Source organism: Phoenix dactylifera, unplaced genomic scaffold (genome assembly GCF_009389715.1).
Source record: "Phoenix dactylifera cultivar Barhee BC4 unplaced genomic scaffold, palm_55x_up_171113_PBpolish2nd_filt_p 001500F, whole genome shotgun sequence".
In the NCBI taxonomy this organism is placed as follows: Eukaryota; Viridiplantae; Streptophyta; class Magnoliopsida; order Arecales; family Arecaceae; genus Phoenix; species Phoenix dactylifera.
The window spans coordinates 23,779-45,215 of record NW_024068811.1 but is presented as its reverse complement, the minus strand read 5'-3'; the positions used below and the strand labels follow the sequence as shown (position 1 = coordinate 45,215).

The window sequence follows — 21,437 nt, the reverse complement described above, 5'->3', positions numbered from 1 at the left end:
TACTTTTTTTTTCTTTTTGTTACATAGCTAAACCAACAACCCAGTACACAGAGGGAGTATTTTCATCCAATTGGGAGAAGCTTAAAGGGTATATATATATATATATATATATATATATATATATATATATATATATATATATATATATATATAACTAAAACTGCTCGATAGCTACTTGTCTATAATTTTTATTTTAAAAAATCCAATAAAAGAGAACTAGATCAACTTTAATTAATTTTTAATTTGTTTGCATAGATAAAAGTAGCAAAGATTTTAGTTTGGAAAAAAAAAGTGAAAATAAAAGTAAAGAATGGCAGAATTTTTCTGCGAGTGTTCTTTCGAACATTAATCTCCATCTGATATTCCAGCCCGCCAGCCAGCGCTTCCTGGTGAAGGCGTGCGTCCCGCTTCTTGATTCGTTTACCCGGCGGCACGCTCAAGGTTTGGAGAGGGGAAGGAAAATGGCGGGGGGTTTATTTCTCAGCTGGAGGCGTCCATCCCGCGACCAACAAAAAGCCTGCATCGCCCATGCCGGAGTCTTCAACTACGACCCCCGTTTCCGCGCCGCTTCTTCTCCTCTTCCTTCCCGAAACGGAAAAAAAGAAGCAGAGGATGCCCTCTCCAAGAATGGCTTCTTCATCAACCGCGCTCGCGTCCTTCTCGGCTCCGGTCCCCTCACCTTCCGCCTCGCCAAATCCGCTCTCCTCTCTTGGAGGTACGATAATTATCATCATTATCCCCATCTTTCTCTCAATGTAAACTGATGTGCTGGGTGGGATTTTGCAGGCATTTTAGGTTGGGGTGGGCGTTCGTGGACACGGAGAGCCCAATCGAGACTGGGGCAAAGTTCTGTGTCTGTGTGAAGGAGCTGCTCCCATGGGTCATGATGCCTCTCCAGGTTGCCTACGTCACTGATATATCCACACCCATCGAAGCAGCAGCTGCTCGGCCTATCAAGGCTTGTTTCGGTTTCGGCAGCGGCACTCTCCAAGGCCACCTCCTGGTACTCTCTCTGGTTGTAAATTCCATTTCTAAAATTTCCTTGTATTTCTTTAATTTGCTTGTAGAAACTTGATACGGTTAACAAAAAAATCTATTTTTTCATGCTAAATGCTATTACTGCATTCGAGAATTCTGAGATAAAGAGAACGCTTTTTACTTCTGTTCTTTCTGCTGCTGAGATAATAATGAGGAAATGCATTGTAAACTTTGAAAAATACTTGTAACTCGGTCACTCCTCCTAAGAAAGGGTGGCTAATGAAATTAGCTGTGTCATAGGCTATTTTAAGCGCATCCATTTATCTAGGATTTGTAATCAATAAAAGGTAATAGGATCAGACTTTGCAAGGGCTGTATCTGTGGGTCTTACTATGAAGGTAATAGGATTTCTAGCCATTTGGTACAACCAACAACTAGTCTGCTATTCTGTAGGAACATGAAAGCCACACCTTGTATACATTTAGAAGAATTTACTCCAAATTTTGATGCTAATGATACTGACCGGCAACTAACGGGAGTGCCATTCCAGTTATCGAAATATTGATGTTCTATATATATTTCTTACTATCAAGATCCACAGTATCGGAACCGACACTCGTGCCGGTAGGCCGTGGTATGATACAGTACCGTACTGTGTCGTTCCGACGTGAATCGACAAAGGATAACCGGTAAGGGAGGGCGAGAGGGAGGAGAGAGGAAGAGAAGGAGGGAGGGAGGGAGGGAGAAGAAAAGAGAGAAAAAGAGAGAGAGGAGGGCCCGCTTCTCTCTCTCCAAAGCTGTCTTCCTCCCTCTCCCTCTCCCTCTTTTCCTCTCTCTTTTCTCTCTTTCCTTCTCCCTCTCTTCCTTCCTCGCCGGTCTCTCATTGTGAAGGTCAAAATCGTTCTAGTCCATATTCGATATGGCTCGGTACGTTGTGGATCGCACGGTTTGGGATGGTACTGCTGACCTTGCTCACTATTCTTTGGGTGATGTAGGCTTCTCAACTGCCAAACATTCTTCATAATTTAAGAAAGGGTTAACCAAATCGGATAGTTTGGGGCATACCAAACAAAACCTGTGAAAAACTAGGATGGTTCGGTTCCAAAAAATAAACTTCGAGTCCTCGCTTCTCGTGACCCCTATGAAGGCTTCGAGCCTTCAACTGTTCTCCTTCCTCCCTCCCTATCTCTCCCCCACCCTCTCCCTCCCCCCGTTCCGCCATTTTCGACCAACTCCATGACCCGACAAAGGCGGTGGAGGTGATGCCTCTCTCTCTCTCTCTCTCTTTCTTCATTGAAAGCTCCACAATATCCTCTCCCTTGGTTTTGCCATGGTTGGAACTTCGAAGCTCCAAGTATGCACACCTCTCTCCCTTGCTCCCTCCCTATCCTCCCTCTCCCCCTTTTCCCATCCCTCTTTCTCCCTTCTGTCTCACCCTCTATTCCCCTGCAGTTAGGGTCAGGTTTAGGGTTTTCTCAGCCTCCCTCCCTCCCTCTCTCCCCTCTCCTTCCCTTTCTCTCCTCCCTCCCTCTCCTTGTTCGGCACATCCCAACACAGCATAGTATAACTTCTACCATACCGAATCGGTCGCCGGCCAATACGAGTCCCGATACTGGTTCGATGGACCTTGATTAAGGTTTGATGTTCAAAATCATATTTGGGGTAATTAGGTTATACTTAGATCAACAAGCTAATTTTCTTCAAGGATGACATAGATAACTCTAAATCTATCAAATGTACAGTACTTTCCTTCCCTTGTATTGTTTTACGAGCCGATTCAATGACTATAATAATACTTCTTTAAATATATAATTGATCTACCAACTTGAGGCTCAAGAAGCATGCTTTAGTTTTGGTTCAAGCATCAACTAGCATCTACTTTTCTCCAATAAGAAGTTTAGCACCATTATGGTCTCTTATTACATCCTTGGTGATGGATTTAGATAGTCAATCTAGATTTAACACACCCATCCACTAGTAGGTGCTTTCAATTTGACCTACCTCAATCTCTCTCTTTTATATCCTATTTAAATTCTTGATTTGAATCTTAGATGGTTTGTTCGATACTCCTAGTTTGCACATTCATGCTGAGGCAGTTTAAATATAGTTGCTATTTGCTTTAACTCAGATTGTTTGTCCCAAAGAATGCAATACAATGCTGAACCCAGTATTGTATTGTACTGTACTAACCACAAACCGAGATGGTTCATGGTTGCCATACGGGATTTTGCCTGAAACAATCGTTGCCAGGCTGAATTGCCAGAAAGCACTTAGTTCCAAGAAGTTCAACCTAGTAAGGGCGCCGTATTGCTTCTAAGCCTGAATAATTGTGGGAGAAAATGATCTAACACCCTTTTCTCCCTCTGTTTCAAGGTAAGAGGGAAAAGAAAAGAGAAAAAGAGGGAGAGAGTGGAAGGGTGAGTTGTTCCTCCTATCCAAGTATTTCCCTATTACATCCTATGAATGGATATAAATTGGAAAAAAGGGAGATCATTCCATAATTTTGTATTTCAGTATAATTTTATGATATGTCAAGTCCCATGGCCCATCTATGAACATGAACTAGATGTGTATGAGGGACATCAACGCTCGACTTAGAATTGAATAATTGCATGCATGTTGCATTTCCAATTTTTTAATATAAGTAGTTTTATTTTCAATTTTATACTTAGTTAATTTAACATTATTTATTCACCCATTCTTTAGACATGTAACATAAAGTTAAAGTACATTATATTTAAACATCAAAAACAAATTCATAAAATCCTATTTTCCACTCAAAAATAAATAAAGAAAGCTTAAAAACCTTGAATATATATATATATATATATATATATATATATATATATATATATATATATATATATATATATATATATTGGTGCATCAATACGGTTCAGTAAGGTGTGATCCAGTATTGTAGCATACCGGTTTCCTATCAGTAAGTATTGAGATTGCACATCTTGGTTTGCCCAACTTTTAGCATGGATCTATCCATGCATATTTCCAAAATTCAGCAAGTATTCCTTCTTCCATTGAAGATAGCTTATTTGTCATTTCTGAATGCAGCTGGGGTTTTGAAACTGTTTGAAATGATCACTTAGAAGCTTGTTAATTGATATACATTCTTCTGGTATGATTGTCTTATCAGCTAATAAAAATTAGAAAAGATCAATCAGAAAAAAGTTGCAAAGCTGTTGACGCTCATATTGAGTTACATTCTCTAGTTTCAAATATTAGAGTTAGAGAACGACAGTAAAGCAATGCCAAGTATATAATCTACATATCTAGTTTGCTGAACTTGTGAATGTTACCATGATGAAGTGCTTTCTCAAATTTATTGCTAAAAAGGAACAATTGGAAAGCAATTTATTAATTTCACAAGTCTTTCACATAGTACCTGAGTTATCCTTCTGTTGTCCCTCTCTGATCACATGTGCAGTGTTTCATGAGCATGGATAATATACTGAATTTAGTTGGAGATGAAATGTATGCTTATCAAAATTGAAAGAAAAGAAAGCCCTCACCACTATTTTTCTGAATCTCAGTTCTATCCACTTCTTGCTATCCTGCATTAGTTATCATGGTTGTCAGTTTTCTGTTTTCTTGCTTTCACTGGTCTTGCTTTTGTAGCTTTATATTTTCCTTCCAGATTGCCCAACCTTTAGCATTCTTTTTTCACATCATGTTTCACGCAGGCTGGAGAGGAGCGGTTCTCAATTGAGTGGGACGAGAATGACCAGGTCTGGTATGAAACCTTTTCCTTCTCAAAGCCTGCACACATCCTCTCAGTTATTGCCTATCCGTATGTGCAGCTTAGGCAGAAATACTTTGCTCAGCAGTCCACAAATGCGGTACTAAAGTATGTCACTTCCAAAAAACAATTTACGACATAAAACTGTAAAGAATTCCGTGTGTCCCACAATGTTCTTTTTTTTTTTTAATCATCTAGTATTCAAGTTTATATTCTGTTGCGAAACTTTCATATGCTAGCATGCCATCTCCTGATGCTCATACCGATGTGTCTTAATGGTAATACTCTCCCAGGAGCAAAACTTGATCCAGCTATTATTACCTCACTGATCGAAGTCTTTGCTAGTTTACTGACTTTTGTGGATAAGAATGTTCACAAATATCTAGTATCATATGTTGGGATCCATTAAAATTTGGCCTTTGATTCAGTCGATGGACTTGTGTTGCCAATTCTGTTCTCGGCAACTTAATTACTAAACTAACTAGCCTCTGCATGGGGAAAAAACAGCTTATTTTTCCTGTCTCCCTGAGAGTTGTGTGGTATCGTCCGGAGATGTAGATGTAAAGGGTCTTGGAATTTTAAGGAAGACCAGAGCATGATATGTAGGATAGAACAGAACCTGGCGAATATGAAACTTTTTTCATGGTAATATCATAAACTGAACGTTGTCAACAAGTAAGGACCATGAAGTTGTTCTTTTAAAAAAAAATAATAAATAGAATAAACCCTTAGATTTGGGCAAGGAACAAGCATGTAGCATGGGTGTGTGGATCTATAGCTACAATGTGATTGATTCAGGTGCCAGGTAGCTGGCCCAAGGGTGAACAAGCTTTCATTGATCAAGAATGAAGAGGGCGGGATAAGACCCATCATTAAAACCGTTGGCATCATGTTTTTTGGATTACAACTCTTTCTCAGTATGTCATGTAAAGGAAACCGAAAGGTTTTGTGTGTATCACGAAGCACAACATATGATTCTTATACAAATGCCCAGGAACATCTTGCTGCAAAAGCTCCACTGCAGATAATAACAGGCATTAGCTATCAGACCTTAAGCTGCAGAAGTCTCAGCTGAGGACTCGTGCTCAGGTTGGCGTGGTTTGAGAACTGTACTTTTTTTTAAGTATTTTACTATATTTGCATTTTATTCATTCGAAAAAAGCAAAATCGAGAGGCCCTTTTTGGTCCCATCATACATTTTTCTTGGTCATCCAAATAGTAATAAGTTGGGAGCAAACAGAGGAACAAATGCTGGAACCGAACTATTCAACTATTTTGGTCAAATAGCTTTGTCCAAGGTTAAGGAGGAATTAGTACAAACAAAATGCTTTTCCGCTTAGTTTAAATCCGTAAGTATTAAGAATTTGTTTGGTTCATAGAAATTTCTCTTATAGGAATATTTTTTTTTTAAAAAAGCTGATTTTTAGAAATATGATACCTAAAAAAAAGATTGGGTATGTTTAGTTGACCATTGAAAAGTAGTACATTATAGAGTGGCTTATGTTTAGTTGAGCATTTATTTTTATATAAAAATTGTATAAAATATCTATTATATTTTTAATAAAGAAAAAAACTTTATTTATGAATTTTGATGGCTTTAAGGATAGTTTTGGAAAAAAATTTCTAATTTTCAACTGGTGGAAAAGTAACTTTTCTATATTTCTTATAAGTTTTTGAAATAGAAAAATCCTATTTCTATAAAAATGCTTTTTTTTTATCACTTTCTTTTAAAAACTCCAATCAAATAATTTTTTTTTTATTTTCTTGTTAACCATACTTTATTTTTTTATTTTGCCGCGAACCAAACTGTCCTAAATTTATCCTCGGAAAGATTGTACGGTAGAATAGAGATGAATAAGTGGGATCATTTATGCAGGTTTATTCCAGTTAATTCATGAAGTTAGCAGGGTTTATAGAGCCAAATCCATGTTTCAAAGCACAAAGTGCTGGCCATCCATGCTAACAGAGCTGAAATGGCTTTCCAAGCAACCAAACAGGATCGTAAAGTAAAACTAGAGAGCTTCAACCATGAAGATGTGAAAATTGCTAATGGATTAAAACAGGATTCGACATAAAAACAGAAGACCGCCTGAGTAAACATGATGTGCACACTAAAATGATGTGAAAATTGGGAGAGCCTTTTACTATCATATTCAGAGTATACGAAGCTAAGCTGCTGCAAACGAGTACTGGAACTACTTGCACTGGACGTAGTGGTCTTATCAAGCTTTTCGACTCCAAGCACGGCAAGAACCTCCCAGATTATTCTCAGGCCATTCTCAACATAGCAGTAAAAGCAAGGTAGACCTTCGGCAGACAAAATGTATATCCGAAATGCAGCTTGTATCCAACCTTGGCTCTTACATTGAAAGGGGCATATTTATGGTAGCAGATTCACACATTTCTAGGTAAACATAGTTCAAGCTTATAACATTAGAGAGATACTGTTGATCTTAAGAAAAAAAAAAAGAAAACAGGATCGCTTATACCAAATGAACTTTAGGTCTAGATAAACAAATTGACATCATCCATTCAGCAAATAGTATCCTCCACAACCACAATAAATCATATCATATAGACTATAGCTTGTATATGTCCACCCTTGTTTCAGATATGGCACCAACACTCTGGTTCCTAATACACAGAAGCCTAAGTTTAACAGGTTTCTCGGCCGAGATAAAGAAAAGTAACTCAGTAAGATCTCTTATTAATTCCAACTATGCTGCACTCTCCTGATATACACCACTCGCAACTGCTTATTATCAACAAAGGTACCCAATAATGGTGTTTTTTTGGCCTACACAGATCTCTCATGAAGCAACACTACTGTAAAGTACAAGCAGCTCCATCTGATGCAAACAACCAGTAGAAATGCATCTCTGTATGCTCCAATCACCTGAATATTATAATAACAATAAATACGGCTGAGGAAATTATAGCAGCAAAACAGGAAGCTGGAGAAAATCTTGCCTGTGATTACCGAACAATCGATCCGATATGTTCACTCAGCACCCTGCATGTGCAAATACAAGTCATTAGTACCAGAGGAGTGCATACCATGCCTACCATGAAACAATAATAAGGCCCATTACAGAAGATGTTTAATTAATGTCTCATTTCAATATATTTAGCAACATGCACCAAAAAAGTTTCATCAACTATATTCCCACAATACTGGAGTCCTGGCAGCTTTGCTGTTGAGACCTGGTTTAACGGAATATTGTGGTAATTTCATGAAAGTTTCCCCAAGCCTCTAACGGAGTAGGTAATTTCTTACGATAGTTAGTGTTGCATTTTACAGCAACAGAGAAGAGATTACAGTGTAATTTCAACTGAGGGTATAACAGAAATTATTTACCTACTAGGTGGGAGGCACAAATTGCCTTGGAGACTTTAGACTGCACCGTATTGTAGGAAAATAGCCATGTTTTAAAGGTGGCTGTGGTATGCAAGTGCATATATGGTTAGTATATTAAATATTTAATAATATATTTTATAAATAACAATAGCATTAAGAACCAGAAATCTACCAATTAGTGCTTACTACTTAGTTCTTAATCCTTATTAGCAATAAACCTATATCCAACATAACTATTATAGCTTAAACCCGCCTTGGTTGCCTAAGCCCGCTTTAAGAGTGGCCACATATGTAGTTGCATAATGCTAAAAAGGCCAAAAGAAATAGTCAGACAATGCTAATCCCGATGCATATATGTCTGCAAAGTGCTAAACAATCCATCCTTTTGGCTCATATGCGACCCAACCTTACATGCTAGCTGCTTAGATGGTATGTGGTCAGGAGACTGCATAGCATATGCTGCCTAATGCACTGTACTTTTAAAACACTGAAAATAGCAAAAATTGGCTTCCTTCAAGACAAATGAGCTGTTGAGATACAACTGCAAGCCAAATAGCATGTTTATAAAAGCAACAATTATCTGGGCCATTCATTCTACCGCTTATAATTGCTATATTTCTTTTTTACACTGACCATTTTGGAGCCATATCTGCTAATCTGCATGCCAAATCTGATGACAAGCGGTCCTAGTCCTGTTTCTTTTGGTCATGCTCCACACCTCAAGGCTTACCAGAATTCTAATGGATAAGAATTTTACCAAGTATTGCACTTCGCTCAACCACTGTGGTTAGCCAAGACACTCCTTGAAAACATTATCTGAATGATCCCAGACCCAGCATATCAACTTACAAAGAGATGACAACACTCCTAATACTAGAAGGTATAAACATTGTAATTTGGTTCATCTCCGAGGAGGAAAGGATCAATGGTCAAAAGCATGCCTCCAAGACAACCGACCAGCAAGGATCATAGTGAAATTGTGCATAGCTTGTTTATAATCCATGGACCGCAATTAGTACAAATCCTATGATACAGCCCATATATGGATCTGAATCAGGAATGAGGATATGACCCAGTTTAGGACACAGACATATATGCAAAAGATAAATAAACTTGCTGCATGAAGGTATACTACTATACATACAAGAAGTCTATGAACACTCGAGTAGATTTACAACTTCAGACCATTTATCAGTAACAGATGACTGCCTGTATTTATGTCCAGGATGCCAACCCTTGGTAGGCTGACACTTCTACCAAAGGTAATGTATTGTACCCACTTCAGGAAATTTCTTCAAAACTCAAACTTGCACCTACTTCATGAGCATTTCCTTAAAGTGTTTTCTTAAACTACCACCGTCCCGCACCCACTCCCAATTCTAGCAAACTTATGTTTTAATTAATCCTTGGGATAGTAAACCTCATAAAGAGGAACTTGCATTGACGTTTCATGAAATGTCGGTGTACAAGTGTCTGACAAGTTGTATATAATACAGCAGCATCCTCCATGGCAGTGACCATCCATGTTCAAATGTTGATTGTTGTGATGTACCATCTAGAAATTTTTTTCCTCCTTCCTATTAAGCATGACACATAATAGAGTTTTTGGTAAATCCTTTTGATTCTACACATTCTACATTATCTTATGTCACCATTATTGTGCTTTCAACGTTTCCTTATTAGGCTTCTTAGGAAAAGTATTCACACATATATCAAATTTTCTAGGTATCCAATTAGGTGAAGTGGTAAATACAACCTTCTCATTGAAGAGGGCTACTTTGGATATCATAGTGAATATTATTTGGCAGGCTAGTTTGCCTGCACACGCAGAGAGAGGGAGATTGCGAGAGAGAGAGAGTGATCAAGAGAGAGTGAGTGAGAGAGAGAGAGAGAGAGAGAGATTGGGAAGTTCCAACTGTTGGAAGTGATGTCGTAACAAAGCCTTTATTTGCCATATGGAATACAAAGTGAAATATTGATGAGATTGCTTCAAATGTCTGCCAATGTATATTGGGATGATAGTTGGCATGAAAATGTTATTTTGAGCAATTGAGAAAGAGCTAAGATTTTGGCTCCTTTCTTCTTAAACTTGTCATAGCTATGGATATGGATGAGAGATCTAATTCACAGTATTGTTAAAATCAGGCCATCCGTGATGCAGACTATTGTTAAAATCAGGCTACCATGATACAGACCGCAGAGTCTATGTCAAGAAAAAGCCAAAAAAAAAAAAAATCCAAACCAGGAACTTGGATAGATAAGATCAAACTATCTGATTTTGGATTGTGTGGTCCAAACCATGGATTGTCTAACCATTGAATCACCCAATTCATTTAAATGGGCTGTCTCTGCAATCTCCACGCATGAAACAGATTGAAGCCTCCTTGTTTGATGAATGAACAGTAAAGTTGGCCCCCCAAAACTTATTTGGGTACTTGTTTTAGATGGGAACTTTTTAGATTGCAATTAATATGTATATAGCTGATTTTTATGATGATTTAAAGAGTTGTGGTGCCAAAATGTTCTTGATTTATTTTTCTTTTAAAGAGCTCTATATGAATTCAAATTGGGATTTGGATAAGTAACCAGTGGTTAGTTTCCTAATATGAAGAAATCTAATCTCTATGTATTCAAGATCTAGTTCATTCAATATCAAGCAAGTATCAGTCAGCTGCTTACATCGTATTGAGGAATCCTTATAAAAGGAGTCTGATTTTCACTTGTGAGAGAATTTATACAACTGCAAGGAGTTCATTGGATGTAACAAAATAACTGGCTGCAGATCCCTTCTTACCTTCTCCTCTTAAGTATTCTATTTTACCATTGTTTGCTCCCTTTTTAACCCTCCCCAACCCTTCTCTCTCTTTTTTAAGCAAATTCAACCATGTTTTCTTTCTTTACCATGTTAAACGCTGCTATTAAACAGCAGATTTCCCCTGGTAATCAGATTTATCCTCTTTCTTGGGACTCGTTACATACTTTTTCGATTTTTTTAAATATTTTTCATATTTTATTAAAGAAAAATCTTAATGATTCACAATCTGGTCCATCATTGGATCTGTTCTAAATTTACCCCCTCTACTGTTTATGATCTGGTCCTAATCTTAACAATGTTGCTAATTCATACAACCATGAATTGCAGATGACAGCTATAAGATTATGGCAATCTCTTTCAATTGCCTGAGTAGTGACTCCATATCAACACTTGGATGCATCACAAAGCATTGACAGGCTCATCTGATAATCAGCCTGAAATCTTTTTTCTTCTCTTGAGGAAAATACATCAATATGAAATCACTCAATAAAAATATCATTTTCTTCAATATACAAGTTTTTGCATGTCTCTTAACCAAAGTGATAGGTTTCTTATGTCAGTGTCCTAATTTAGATTTGATTTAAGAGTTTACTCTCAAAAGAGTCCAAGTCCATTAAGGATTAATTACCTTGTTATTCCTATTTTGCTTTTTCTTATTCTTGTAGTACAAGTACTTTTAAGCCTATAAATATGTAGTTCCCTATGGGCATCAACACAAGAACCAATTTGATGAGATTGGCCAACAGCTTTTGGAGATCCCAATACCCTAAGTGATCAAATATCCTTCTTGTTCGCTATCCTCTTATTTTTTTTCTCTTTTTCTACTCAAAATATCAATGATAGAGAACTAGGTTCCTATCGCTTGGTATCAAAGCAACAATGTTGGGCTATTCCATGGGTCCAACAAATTCTTTTCAGCAAATAGGTAATGATCCAAGATCACAACTTGTGGCTAGACTTGAAGCAAGGCTCAAGGAAAAGTTAGGTGAAAAGCTTAATCAATTTAAAGAGGAAACTTGTCAACTCTTCAAGCCACAATTATTCAAGCTGTTGAACAACTTTGGAAGGATCACAATGGATCGGTTTTGGTATTGGTTACTATGACTACAAATTTGGTCAAGTAAATAACAGAAGATTTCTGAGATCAATGGCTTTATGAGAAATTGGAGATATCGCTTAAAGTCAATCTCTCATGAGCGAATAAGGAAATCTATTGTAAAGCTGGTGATTCCTCAAGAGAAATATCAAAAGTAGAAAGTCGAATTTTATCATAGTGCAACACGTAATGAGTTTGTTGAAGGACTAAGGATTCCAACTTTGTTCCCTGAGTATAAATATGGGCATGGTGATCTTGCTCAACTTCACCAAGCTTCTATGATGATTGTATATTTGCTTGGCTATTTATAAGTGGGAAACATTATACTATTTGTTGTTACACTAAGGCCTATAAACCTCATGCATTGATGGTGACAAGTGACAACTATAGCTATAAGCCTACAAAAGTAGAGCTTCAATGATAAAGATGGCTGATGTTTACCTCCATGCTAAGTTCAACCCTAAGGACAAGGTCATTTTAAAGGGGAAGGAATGATTGGTGTCTAATTTGGATTTGGTTTGCGATAGGAGCTTATTTTAAGAGGACATCAAGTCTTACCTTGTAGGGCTGAAAATGGATCAGATATAGATCAAATATCAATACATCTATATCCATATCCCTTTTATTCAACAAATATGAATATGGATACAGATAATAATTGGATACTAAAATTCAAAACCCATATTTGTTTCAAACAAATATAGATACAAATCGGATATTTACAACATGAACACAAATGCAAATACAAATCGGATTTATTAAACTTTGTTCTTTTCCCAATACTATGTTCTCTTTTCTTCTCTCTTTTTTTACTCAAAATACCATGGATAGAGAACCTATCACCAAGAGATCCATGTGAACTAGTGTAGGACTTTAACATCTGGACTAAGTGATCAAATAAGAGTCTATATTTAGTGGTTAATTGAGTATACATGATTTAGACTGAGGCCCTGTAATATGTCCAACGAGATATTCACTACCTATCATGGGAAAATAATTCATCTAGGTGCTGAAGATTGGTCATGCATTTAAGTTTCACCAGCAATTTATCAAGAACATTGATGTATTTATTTTTTTTGAGAAATAATTATTATGAAATATATTTGTTGGTATGCAAACTATTTTCTTGGAAAGATACCTCTAGTGTCTGACCAACCCCTGAGCCCATAGATGTGTCTTGGTAATTCTATCCTAAGGATGGAAACAAGTTATTGGTCATGGTGGAGTGACACTAGTGTGGGCAATTACACTATCGCATGAACTTGTATCTCATGATGGTTATAAAACTCATGGGGAGTTTGTTGCAAAGTTATTCTCCAAAGTCGCTTTTGATTCAGGTGTTAGATTCGTATAAATATGATAGGTCCAACTAATTAAATAGTTAATTAGTCATACACTTAATAACCTTTCTATTGCAATTCCATATCCTTCTTTCATAGTTTCAAATGCTCAAAACACAATATGGCTTTTTCTTCCACCAGTTTACCCAATTAAGTGGAATCTTTGAGTGCATATATTCATCTAGACTCTCCTTTTTGGCTTATAAGCAAATTTCTTTTTGGTTTATAAGAAATTTGCATTTGGACTTTAGCCAAATATAAAGGGTAGGGCTTAGGCCAATTTGGACCTTAATGCCACAAGAAGGTATTAAGTTGACCCAGTGGACATCTCAATGCGCTTTAGAAGCATATCCAAATTAGGCTTATTGAAGTGAGATACTCTATATTGACCATAATTAGGCTTTACTAGTAGTTGGGAAGTAAGGGGTCGCTGACCACTTAAGTGATAGCCATCCTTCTCTCCTAGAAGTCAGGAAAGTAGGGGTGGCCCCTTAAGTAAGGTGCATGCCTCCCTAAGTAAAATAGGAGACAAGGGGCCAACCACTTGTGTGGCTCTTTTTTCCTTGTGGAACCAGGATCGAGAAGTCAACCCCTTAAAGGTAGGGACGCAAAAAACAAAAACACCTTTCTCATACTCTTTCCCTCTTCTGATCCAAAAGGATCACTGGATTTGATCTGAACTACTTCAACTACTACGGATTGGGCTGGACAGGGTCCATAAGCGAGATCAACCATATCGGAAAACCGAATTATGTGCCATTCTAGATGCCATAACTTGATCATACATCGGTCAATTGAGATGATTTTTTTAATTGAATAACTTTTCGAGCTCTATGACATGGCACCGCCCCTAAAGAGTGCGACGTAGCTAGCGATCATAGTCTAATTCTATTGTTTGGTTCCTAGTCAAATAGAAAAAAAATTTTCGGAAAAGACTTCGACTAGGCGTATCTCTCAATCTGGAAAGAATTGGGTGGAGTGACAAAAAGCAAAGTTGATATATGAGTCGAGATCTTCCTCCTGTAGGATTTTAGTCTTTTCATATTTACTTCCACTAGTCATGTCTAATTTGGAAAAGTTGAATCCCGTTTGAACTAGAGAAATTCGATCTAAATTTTTCAAGGACATACCTTACTAGCATAAATAGAGGCTATATATCTCAATTTATTATTCATCAATGAAAGAAATTTATTATTCATCAATGAAAGAAAAGAGAACCTAGCCCTACTTTTACTAAGTTTTTCGCTTTTTTTTTTTGAGAGGTTCAAGATGAGCAGGTTGAAGGAATTACTTTCTTCTCTCCAATTAGATCACCTTCCCTCTTTCTCTCAACATTCCTATGCAAGCTAAGTTTGAAGACTCTATAGGCAAGCGAAGTGGATGCTTGTGGCATTCAATAAGGGCAAAAAGTAAGGAGATCATGCCTCAACCAAACTCGAGCATGTAATTGTGAGAAATCTATTACTTTAGAAAAACTCTTGCATGCATAACTCACCCCTAGGCCTGAAATTTGGTTTTTCCACCTCCTATCCCATGTTGACCAAGTGGCTACTTGTGAAAATCCAACTTCCTAGTTGTAATGCTATTCAAGGTCATATAAATATTATTATCACCTATTGTGAGATCTTAGGCAGCTCATTTTCGCTTATTGTTGTCCCTCCTTCCTAATAGCCAACTCCTAATCCTCATGTAAGACGCTAAGCTAAAATTAAGCCAAAATCCTTGAAATGTAGTGGATCCAAAAAAATATGCAAGGCTCAAGTATACCGATCATAGATATCATTTAACAATTTTCCATGACATGTGGCAAAGAAAAGGGCATCGGATGTTTGGTTTAGTTGAATATCAACTATAGACTTGTGTGCTTTAATATTTAATCTTCTTTTGAGAAGTAAAAGATGAAAACAACACAAACTAATGTCAGAAAGTTTGAATGAACAATAAATTAATGAAGGTTTTCAACATTCAATTTTTCATACAGCCACTCAATTTCCTACCTATCTTTTGCTAGTCATCCTTCATCCTTTGCATTCATTATATATTGCACAAGTATCATTTTTATTCACTTCCAAAATGATCACAATCATGGTAAGCACTTTTTAGATGTATCTACTGCTATATGACCTATATCACCTTACTTCCATCCAAGGTTCGCCGTACCGGTACAGAACCCCGTATCGGTGCCGCACTAGTATAGACGTACCGAGTGTCGGTACGGTACGGTATACGGTACGCCAGGTGTACCGACATTGGCGTACCAATATCGGTACCCATCGGTACGGGTACGGTACGCCGAGTACAGCATACCATAAGTTCCATCAATAAATCCACAAATTGCATCTACAAGCTTTTCCTTCCATAACTCAAAAAAATGCCATACTGTTCTTGAAGTGATACCAAATGTCTTCATATATTACTCAATGATACTAGATTTACATGTTATCATCACCCCTCCACATGGAGGTTACATAGATCTTCAACTAAATTCATTTTTTCTCAACTTTTGCATGAACCAGACACAATGTGGAATTCTTATCTAATAAGGTTTGAAGTTTCATCTAAAACACATTGGTTTTGTATAGTAACCTAACTAAAGCTGCATGGCTACTATATTCAGTCATATCAGTCATGGTATTACTGAAACCAAGGTCCGCAATCTTGCTATCGAATATCATATTGAAACCTTGTCAGTATAGTACGGTAGAGTACATCCCTGTACTGAAATAGCTCTCTAACTATATTTCTCAATTTGTATCTCGATACACCTCAACCCAGATCAGTACGGGCCAGTACGCACCTTGGTACGTCTTAGTACGGAGCTTGTACCGACTTGAAATTAAGTTTCGTACCGATTTTCTTCCAGTACCGGGTAGTACGAGGCGATATGGCAAACCATGACTAAAACTGAGTGCCAAATCAAATTTTAAAATTGAAGATCAGTTTTTTTTACCTTTACATTTGGAACAAATTGGTCACGGATGCTAATTTGATGGACGTTTGGGTGTCAACATTAGACTCTTTTTTATTTCTTTAAACGTATTTGGGCAATTAGTGTCATGGTTCACCTTCTTTGTTTCAAGTTAAACGAGGGTGAAACAAATCCAAAGGTTACAGATGCAGCCTCCAAGAGATGATTTCTTAGATTGAACTTAGAATTTTCAAAATTTTCATGATCTCAGAAAACTAGATACTTGTGCATTTGATAAGAAACAAAGTTAGAATATATATATTTATGTGTGTGTGTGTGTGTATGTATATGTATATATATGTATGTATGTATATATTTTATTTTGGGCTCTTGGAAGTTCTTTCAAGGAAGGAGAACACCCAAGTTTGTGGTGTAGATAAAACCCTCAAAGGACTAAATGCAATTGTAGTTAAATCAAAAAGAATAGGGGTACTCAATGCATGTTAATAGAAATATATTACACTCTAAAATGATGCAAAACCAAAACCATAAAATAACCACAACTACGAATGTCAAACTATGCCCCTACTTTATGGGGTTCGCTTTATTACCATGATGGAGGGATTAGGAATCCCATTCATGTTTTTTAAAACAAGTTGGAAACCATCTGAAGCAATTTGCAAGGGTTCATAAATTAACTCAAAGTATTGTATATGAAACCTCATACACCTGTTCTTCTTGTTGTACTATGATTATGAACACGATTTTTGTTTAAGCGGTATAAAATACAAAACATACATTTGTGTGCATCTGTAGATGCTAATGTAATAGGTAAAAATTGGTAGGTTTAATTTTATTTTTTCAAAACAATCAGGTACAACAGCAATTCTCTTGTCCCCTTTTTTCTTGGCACATCTTGTGCTTAAATGTATACAACAATACATATATACATGCTTTCAAGGTGTAAATGCATATATTTATTAAAAATTCTGTAATCATCTACATGTATATACTTAAGCATGCGTGCAGCCAGGTTAGAAGCCTGCAATTGGAATGACAACTTCTCATACCATATTTCTCTAAAGCATACCTGGTTGAGGGGATTGTCTGGGGATTTCTTCCATAGCTTCCATATCATATCCTTGTACTGGTTGAGGGTCAGACCTGGTTTTTCTTCCTTCAGTTTGGGAAGCTCCGCTTCTTCAAAAGCCTACATGTACAACAAATAAATTTGTTGAAAGCCAATCAATTATTTTATTCTATAATTATTCAACCATCTTGTTCTCTGAAATAATACATATGACCCACCTCCATAAAAATGACACGAGCATCATAAAATTTCATCCTGGTCTGATTTTTACAGACTAACGCGTGGGATTATCAAATTAACAAAGCAACTTAAAACCAGAATTAATAGCTGGCATCTAGCATCTAATTCAATGAAATTAAAAACCCAAGCTATGCACTTCTAAACATGATGAAAATCAATTTGGGCAATGTGGAACAATGTTCATGCAAGAAGCAATATAGTATAAATCAAAAGTTATGCTCAAATTAACTGCTCTATGTAAACACAACCGCAGAAGCAAAAAAACACAAGAACGATGAGTAAACAAGGGGATAATGAATCAACCCATACAGAAATTTGGAAAATAAGTTACATCAGAGAGCCAATTAGATTCCTAGCTGATGCAACTGCAGGAGCTAAAAAACTTAGAGTGATAATACAAGCGAGATGGGTAATGAATAATTTCAAAAAGAAAGATAAATTATATGAGAGAGCAAATTAGGTTCTATTCTCGAAAACCAAAGTGTCAAGATTTGCAACATCTCAGAACATCAAAAACCAACTCTGATAAAAGAGATATATAATTAGAGAAAGAAATTATGGAGAGAAAAAAAATCCAAAACTGATACTTGTGAAGTTTAGGTTCTATTAGTATTAACTTAAAAAATTATAAGCAATATTTAGAAGCACACGAGAAGCATCCATAGTAAGTACCACGGTTAATACAATTACTGAAGAATGACAAAGATTCAGAATCCAACATGTTAGGTAAACTCATCTAAGTAAAAAACAAAATAAAGAACAAAAGATTGAATAGTATTTAAGAGATTTTTGACAGGAAATTTGATAGCATATCTATTTAGGTACCTAAACATGTTACAATTCAGGAGAAAAGAAACTATCAATCATCGATCACCAACTTAGAAATACGTAGCCAAGGACAATGACACAGAAATCCTGGATTGTAAACCGAAAGGGATCATGGGAACAAGATTAATGCATACTGGGATAAAAGAATCTATTCAGAAGCCGAAATACTATAGTTATTAGAGATGCATCCACTCCATACACAACAATTTTGTTCAACTCTCCTTATTGATAACTAAATTGAGTTAGATTTAGATCAATTATTCAAGTGCGGACCATGCTGACAAAGCATTGGCACTGGGCACACATGTATGCTGCAATGCCCTACATATAGCAGCGTAACAACCTGTGTCGGCATGGACCGTGCCACTTAACCTGCATTATTGGGACAGAAATTTCCGTGGTAAGCTTATCTGCAAAGTCACCATGTATGAATGATTCAATGGAAATACTTCATATACCATCCTACGAAGAAATTTTCAATCTCCAGAAGCAACTGGTGGGTTTTCGATCAATTCAGGAGTGCAAAATCGCCAGTTTCCTTGAATTGGAATCCCCTTTCATATACTATTTTCCCAAGAAATCTCACTAGATTTCTTTCTTTCTTGAACATAATAATAATAACAATAATAATAACAACTAATATACAAAAAGAAAGAAAGAGAAGAAAGAAGGAAGAAGAGAAGAGCAATCATCATCATCATCATACCTTGAAGGAGGCCTTGAGTCTTCTCTCGGGGTGGCGATCCGGGGACAGCTGGGGCTCGGAGAGGGCCATCCGGGCAATGGCGTCCTCGACGGAGTGAGCCTCGATGACGGAGTCATCGCGGTTGGTGTTAGCGACGAGGACCGTGCGCTCGTACTCCTCCTCGTCGGCGGTGCGGCTCTCGCGCTTCTTGGCGGCCTCGGCGTTGCGGAGGACGCGCTGGTGCTCCTCCTGGCGGCGGCGCTCGAGCTCGGCCTCGGTGACCTTGGGGACGGCGGGGATGGAGACGCGGCTAGCCTTGTGGTCGGGCTTGCGGCCGGCTTTTTCCAATTCTTGCTGCTCGAGCTCGGCGAGCTTGCGGTTCTCGGCCTTGCGGGCGGCGGCCTCGGCGCGCTTCTCGGCCTCTTCCTGGCGCTTCTTGCTAGCGCGGGACTTGGAGCCCTCGGCCGCTCGCCAGTACTCCTCCTCCTTCTCGCGGGCCGCGCGCTCCTTGCGCTCCGCCTCCACCGCGCCACGCCGCTCGCGGGCCGCCTCCGCCTTGGAGTTCACGCCCATCTTCTTCGGCATCTTAGCCCTCTTCTTCTTTCTTCTTTGTTCTTCGATTGAGTAATTAATTGATGTCGAGGAGAGGAGGCGTGGGAATGGGAATTACGGAGAGGGCGACGCTGGATCCTTCTCTCGCGCTGGGGTTTCCCTTTTGCCTGTACTTTTTTTTTTTGCTAATACTTGCCTGTACTTTTATTAGGCGACTCAAGGGCTATATCGTTGCGGATCCCATTCCCATCCTAATAAAATCTCGGCCGGCCGGCTTTTCCCGGGACCGTCCCAATCCCTCGGAGGACCCGTTTGGCAAAACCTAATTTTTTTTAAAAAAAATAAATTAAAATCTGTTAGGATTTAAAATTTAACCTCCTGCACCTGCTGTCCAATTATGGTTATTATTATTATTATTATATATGAACGTATGTATTTTATAAACTGAAAAGAGAGGACTCAAATTGGAACTTTGATGTATTATGTTGATTTTTACTTAATATATATTTTAATTATATTTAGGTCATTATGCAAAAGAATAGTTCATTTTCTTTTTTTTAAATTTTGGGTATATCCGACTTGACTTAAATAACCTAATCTGAAAAATGGATTAATCAAACAGATCTGGGTACTTGATGGATCTATCGATTTTTGGTAGGACCGATTTAAAATTTTGTGCCAATTTTTTAATGGATTTGGAATGGATAGAACAAATTTTGCAAATACCTTACTTGTTGCTATTCTCAAGTTTGTATTCTCTCACCTTTCTATAGAAAGAGAAAGAGTATATTCTGATGAACACAAATGCATGATGATCAATTTTGTAAGTTTTTAATAAATTATGTATGAAAAATTATTTAATTATTAGTTTTGCCTTTTTTTGCAGAAATTCATATTTGGATTTTGCTCGTGATTTTGTTGACTTGTGGCTGTCTATATATTAAATATTGAAATATATATATTTGGTATTCAATGTGCTTAGAACGTGAAGATAAAATTGTCTGAGATTTATATGAATATCTATTATTCTAGTAAAAATTTATTATAATTATTAATAATTAAATAACTTCTTTTGTAAAATTCATATTTGCTTTAATAAATTACTCACTAATTGCCTGCTTTTGTTTGATAATTCTACGTAATGCAAGTGATGATCCTCGCCAAAATGTGGGATTGTGAACCTCACGTCATGAGTGGATCCGAGTGCTACGTGCTTTAATACAAGGCTATGACTTATTCTAGCACAATGAATGCATATATCCAGATGAAGTTCATCTATGTCATCTTTGTTCCATTTCTCTTTTTTCTAATCTAAGTTGATTAGTATCATTTATTCCATTACAATTTTAGTTACTTAATGTTCGAAAAACATGGCGGGCAAGGATAACATTTTTTTCCTTTTTCAAGCAATAACCTATATAAATCTTGGATCTCCATCAAGAGGTAGAAGAGAGGTGCTAACTAACTAAACTAACAGTTCTCAATAGATATTTTATTTTATATTTATATATATTAAATATATTTAAATACTTTCTCTCAAAAAAAAAAGTGTTTGATCATTAGCTTTGTAAAAGAGTATGCAGCTTTGCTTCCTATTTAAGCTTATGCTGGACATATGATCCATTAATCCTATTGCCATTGCAAGTAGCTATGCTAGCACGTGTTTCCCACATCACTTTTGCATGGGGGGATATTGAGTACTTATACTCAAGAAACTCAAATAATATCTTCCAATTAGTCTTTTTATGTAAAAGTCTGGATCATTTTAAATGATACCAATGGATCCTTCATCT

The 21,437-nt window shown here is 37.1% G+C and overlaps 2 protein-coding genes across 2 annotated transcripts; one reads left to right on the top strand and one right to left on the bottom strand.

Moving 5' to 3' along the window:
* Nucleotides 1-285: 285 nt before the first annotated feature.
* On the top strand, nt 286-5,057 carry LOC103708697 (UPF0548 protein At2g17695). Its single transcript, XM_008793748.3, has 3 exons — nt 286-715; nt 787-1,003; nt 4,677-5,057. The coding sequence occupies exons 1-3, from the start codon at nt 462-464 to the stop codon at nt 4,872-4,874; spliced, it is 669 nt and encodes a 222-aa protein (XP_008791970.2). The 5' UTR covers nt 286-461; the 3' UTR covers nt 4,875-5,057.
* A 1,979-nt stretch (nt 5,058-7,036) lies between these two features.
* On the bottom strand, nt 7,037-19,845 carry LOC120108700 (coiled-coil domain-containing protein 124-like). Its single transcript, XM_039122382.1, has 4 exons — nt 19,114-19,845; nt 17,340-17,459; nt 7,703-7,745; nt 7,037-7,628 (listed from the first exon to the last, which is right to left on the bottom strand). Exons 1-3 carry the CDS (start codon nt 19,675-19,677, stop codon nt 7,734-7,736), a joined length of 696 nt encoding a protein of 231 aa, XP_038978310.1. The 5' UTR covers nt 19,678-19,845; the 3' UTR covers nt 7,037-7,628; nt 7,703-7,733.
* Nucleotides 19,846-21,437: the final 1,592 nt, after the last annotated feature.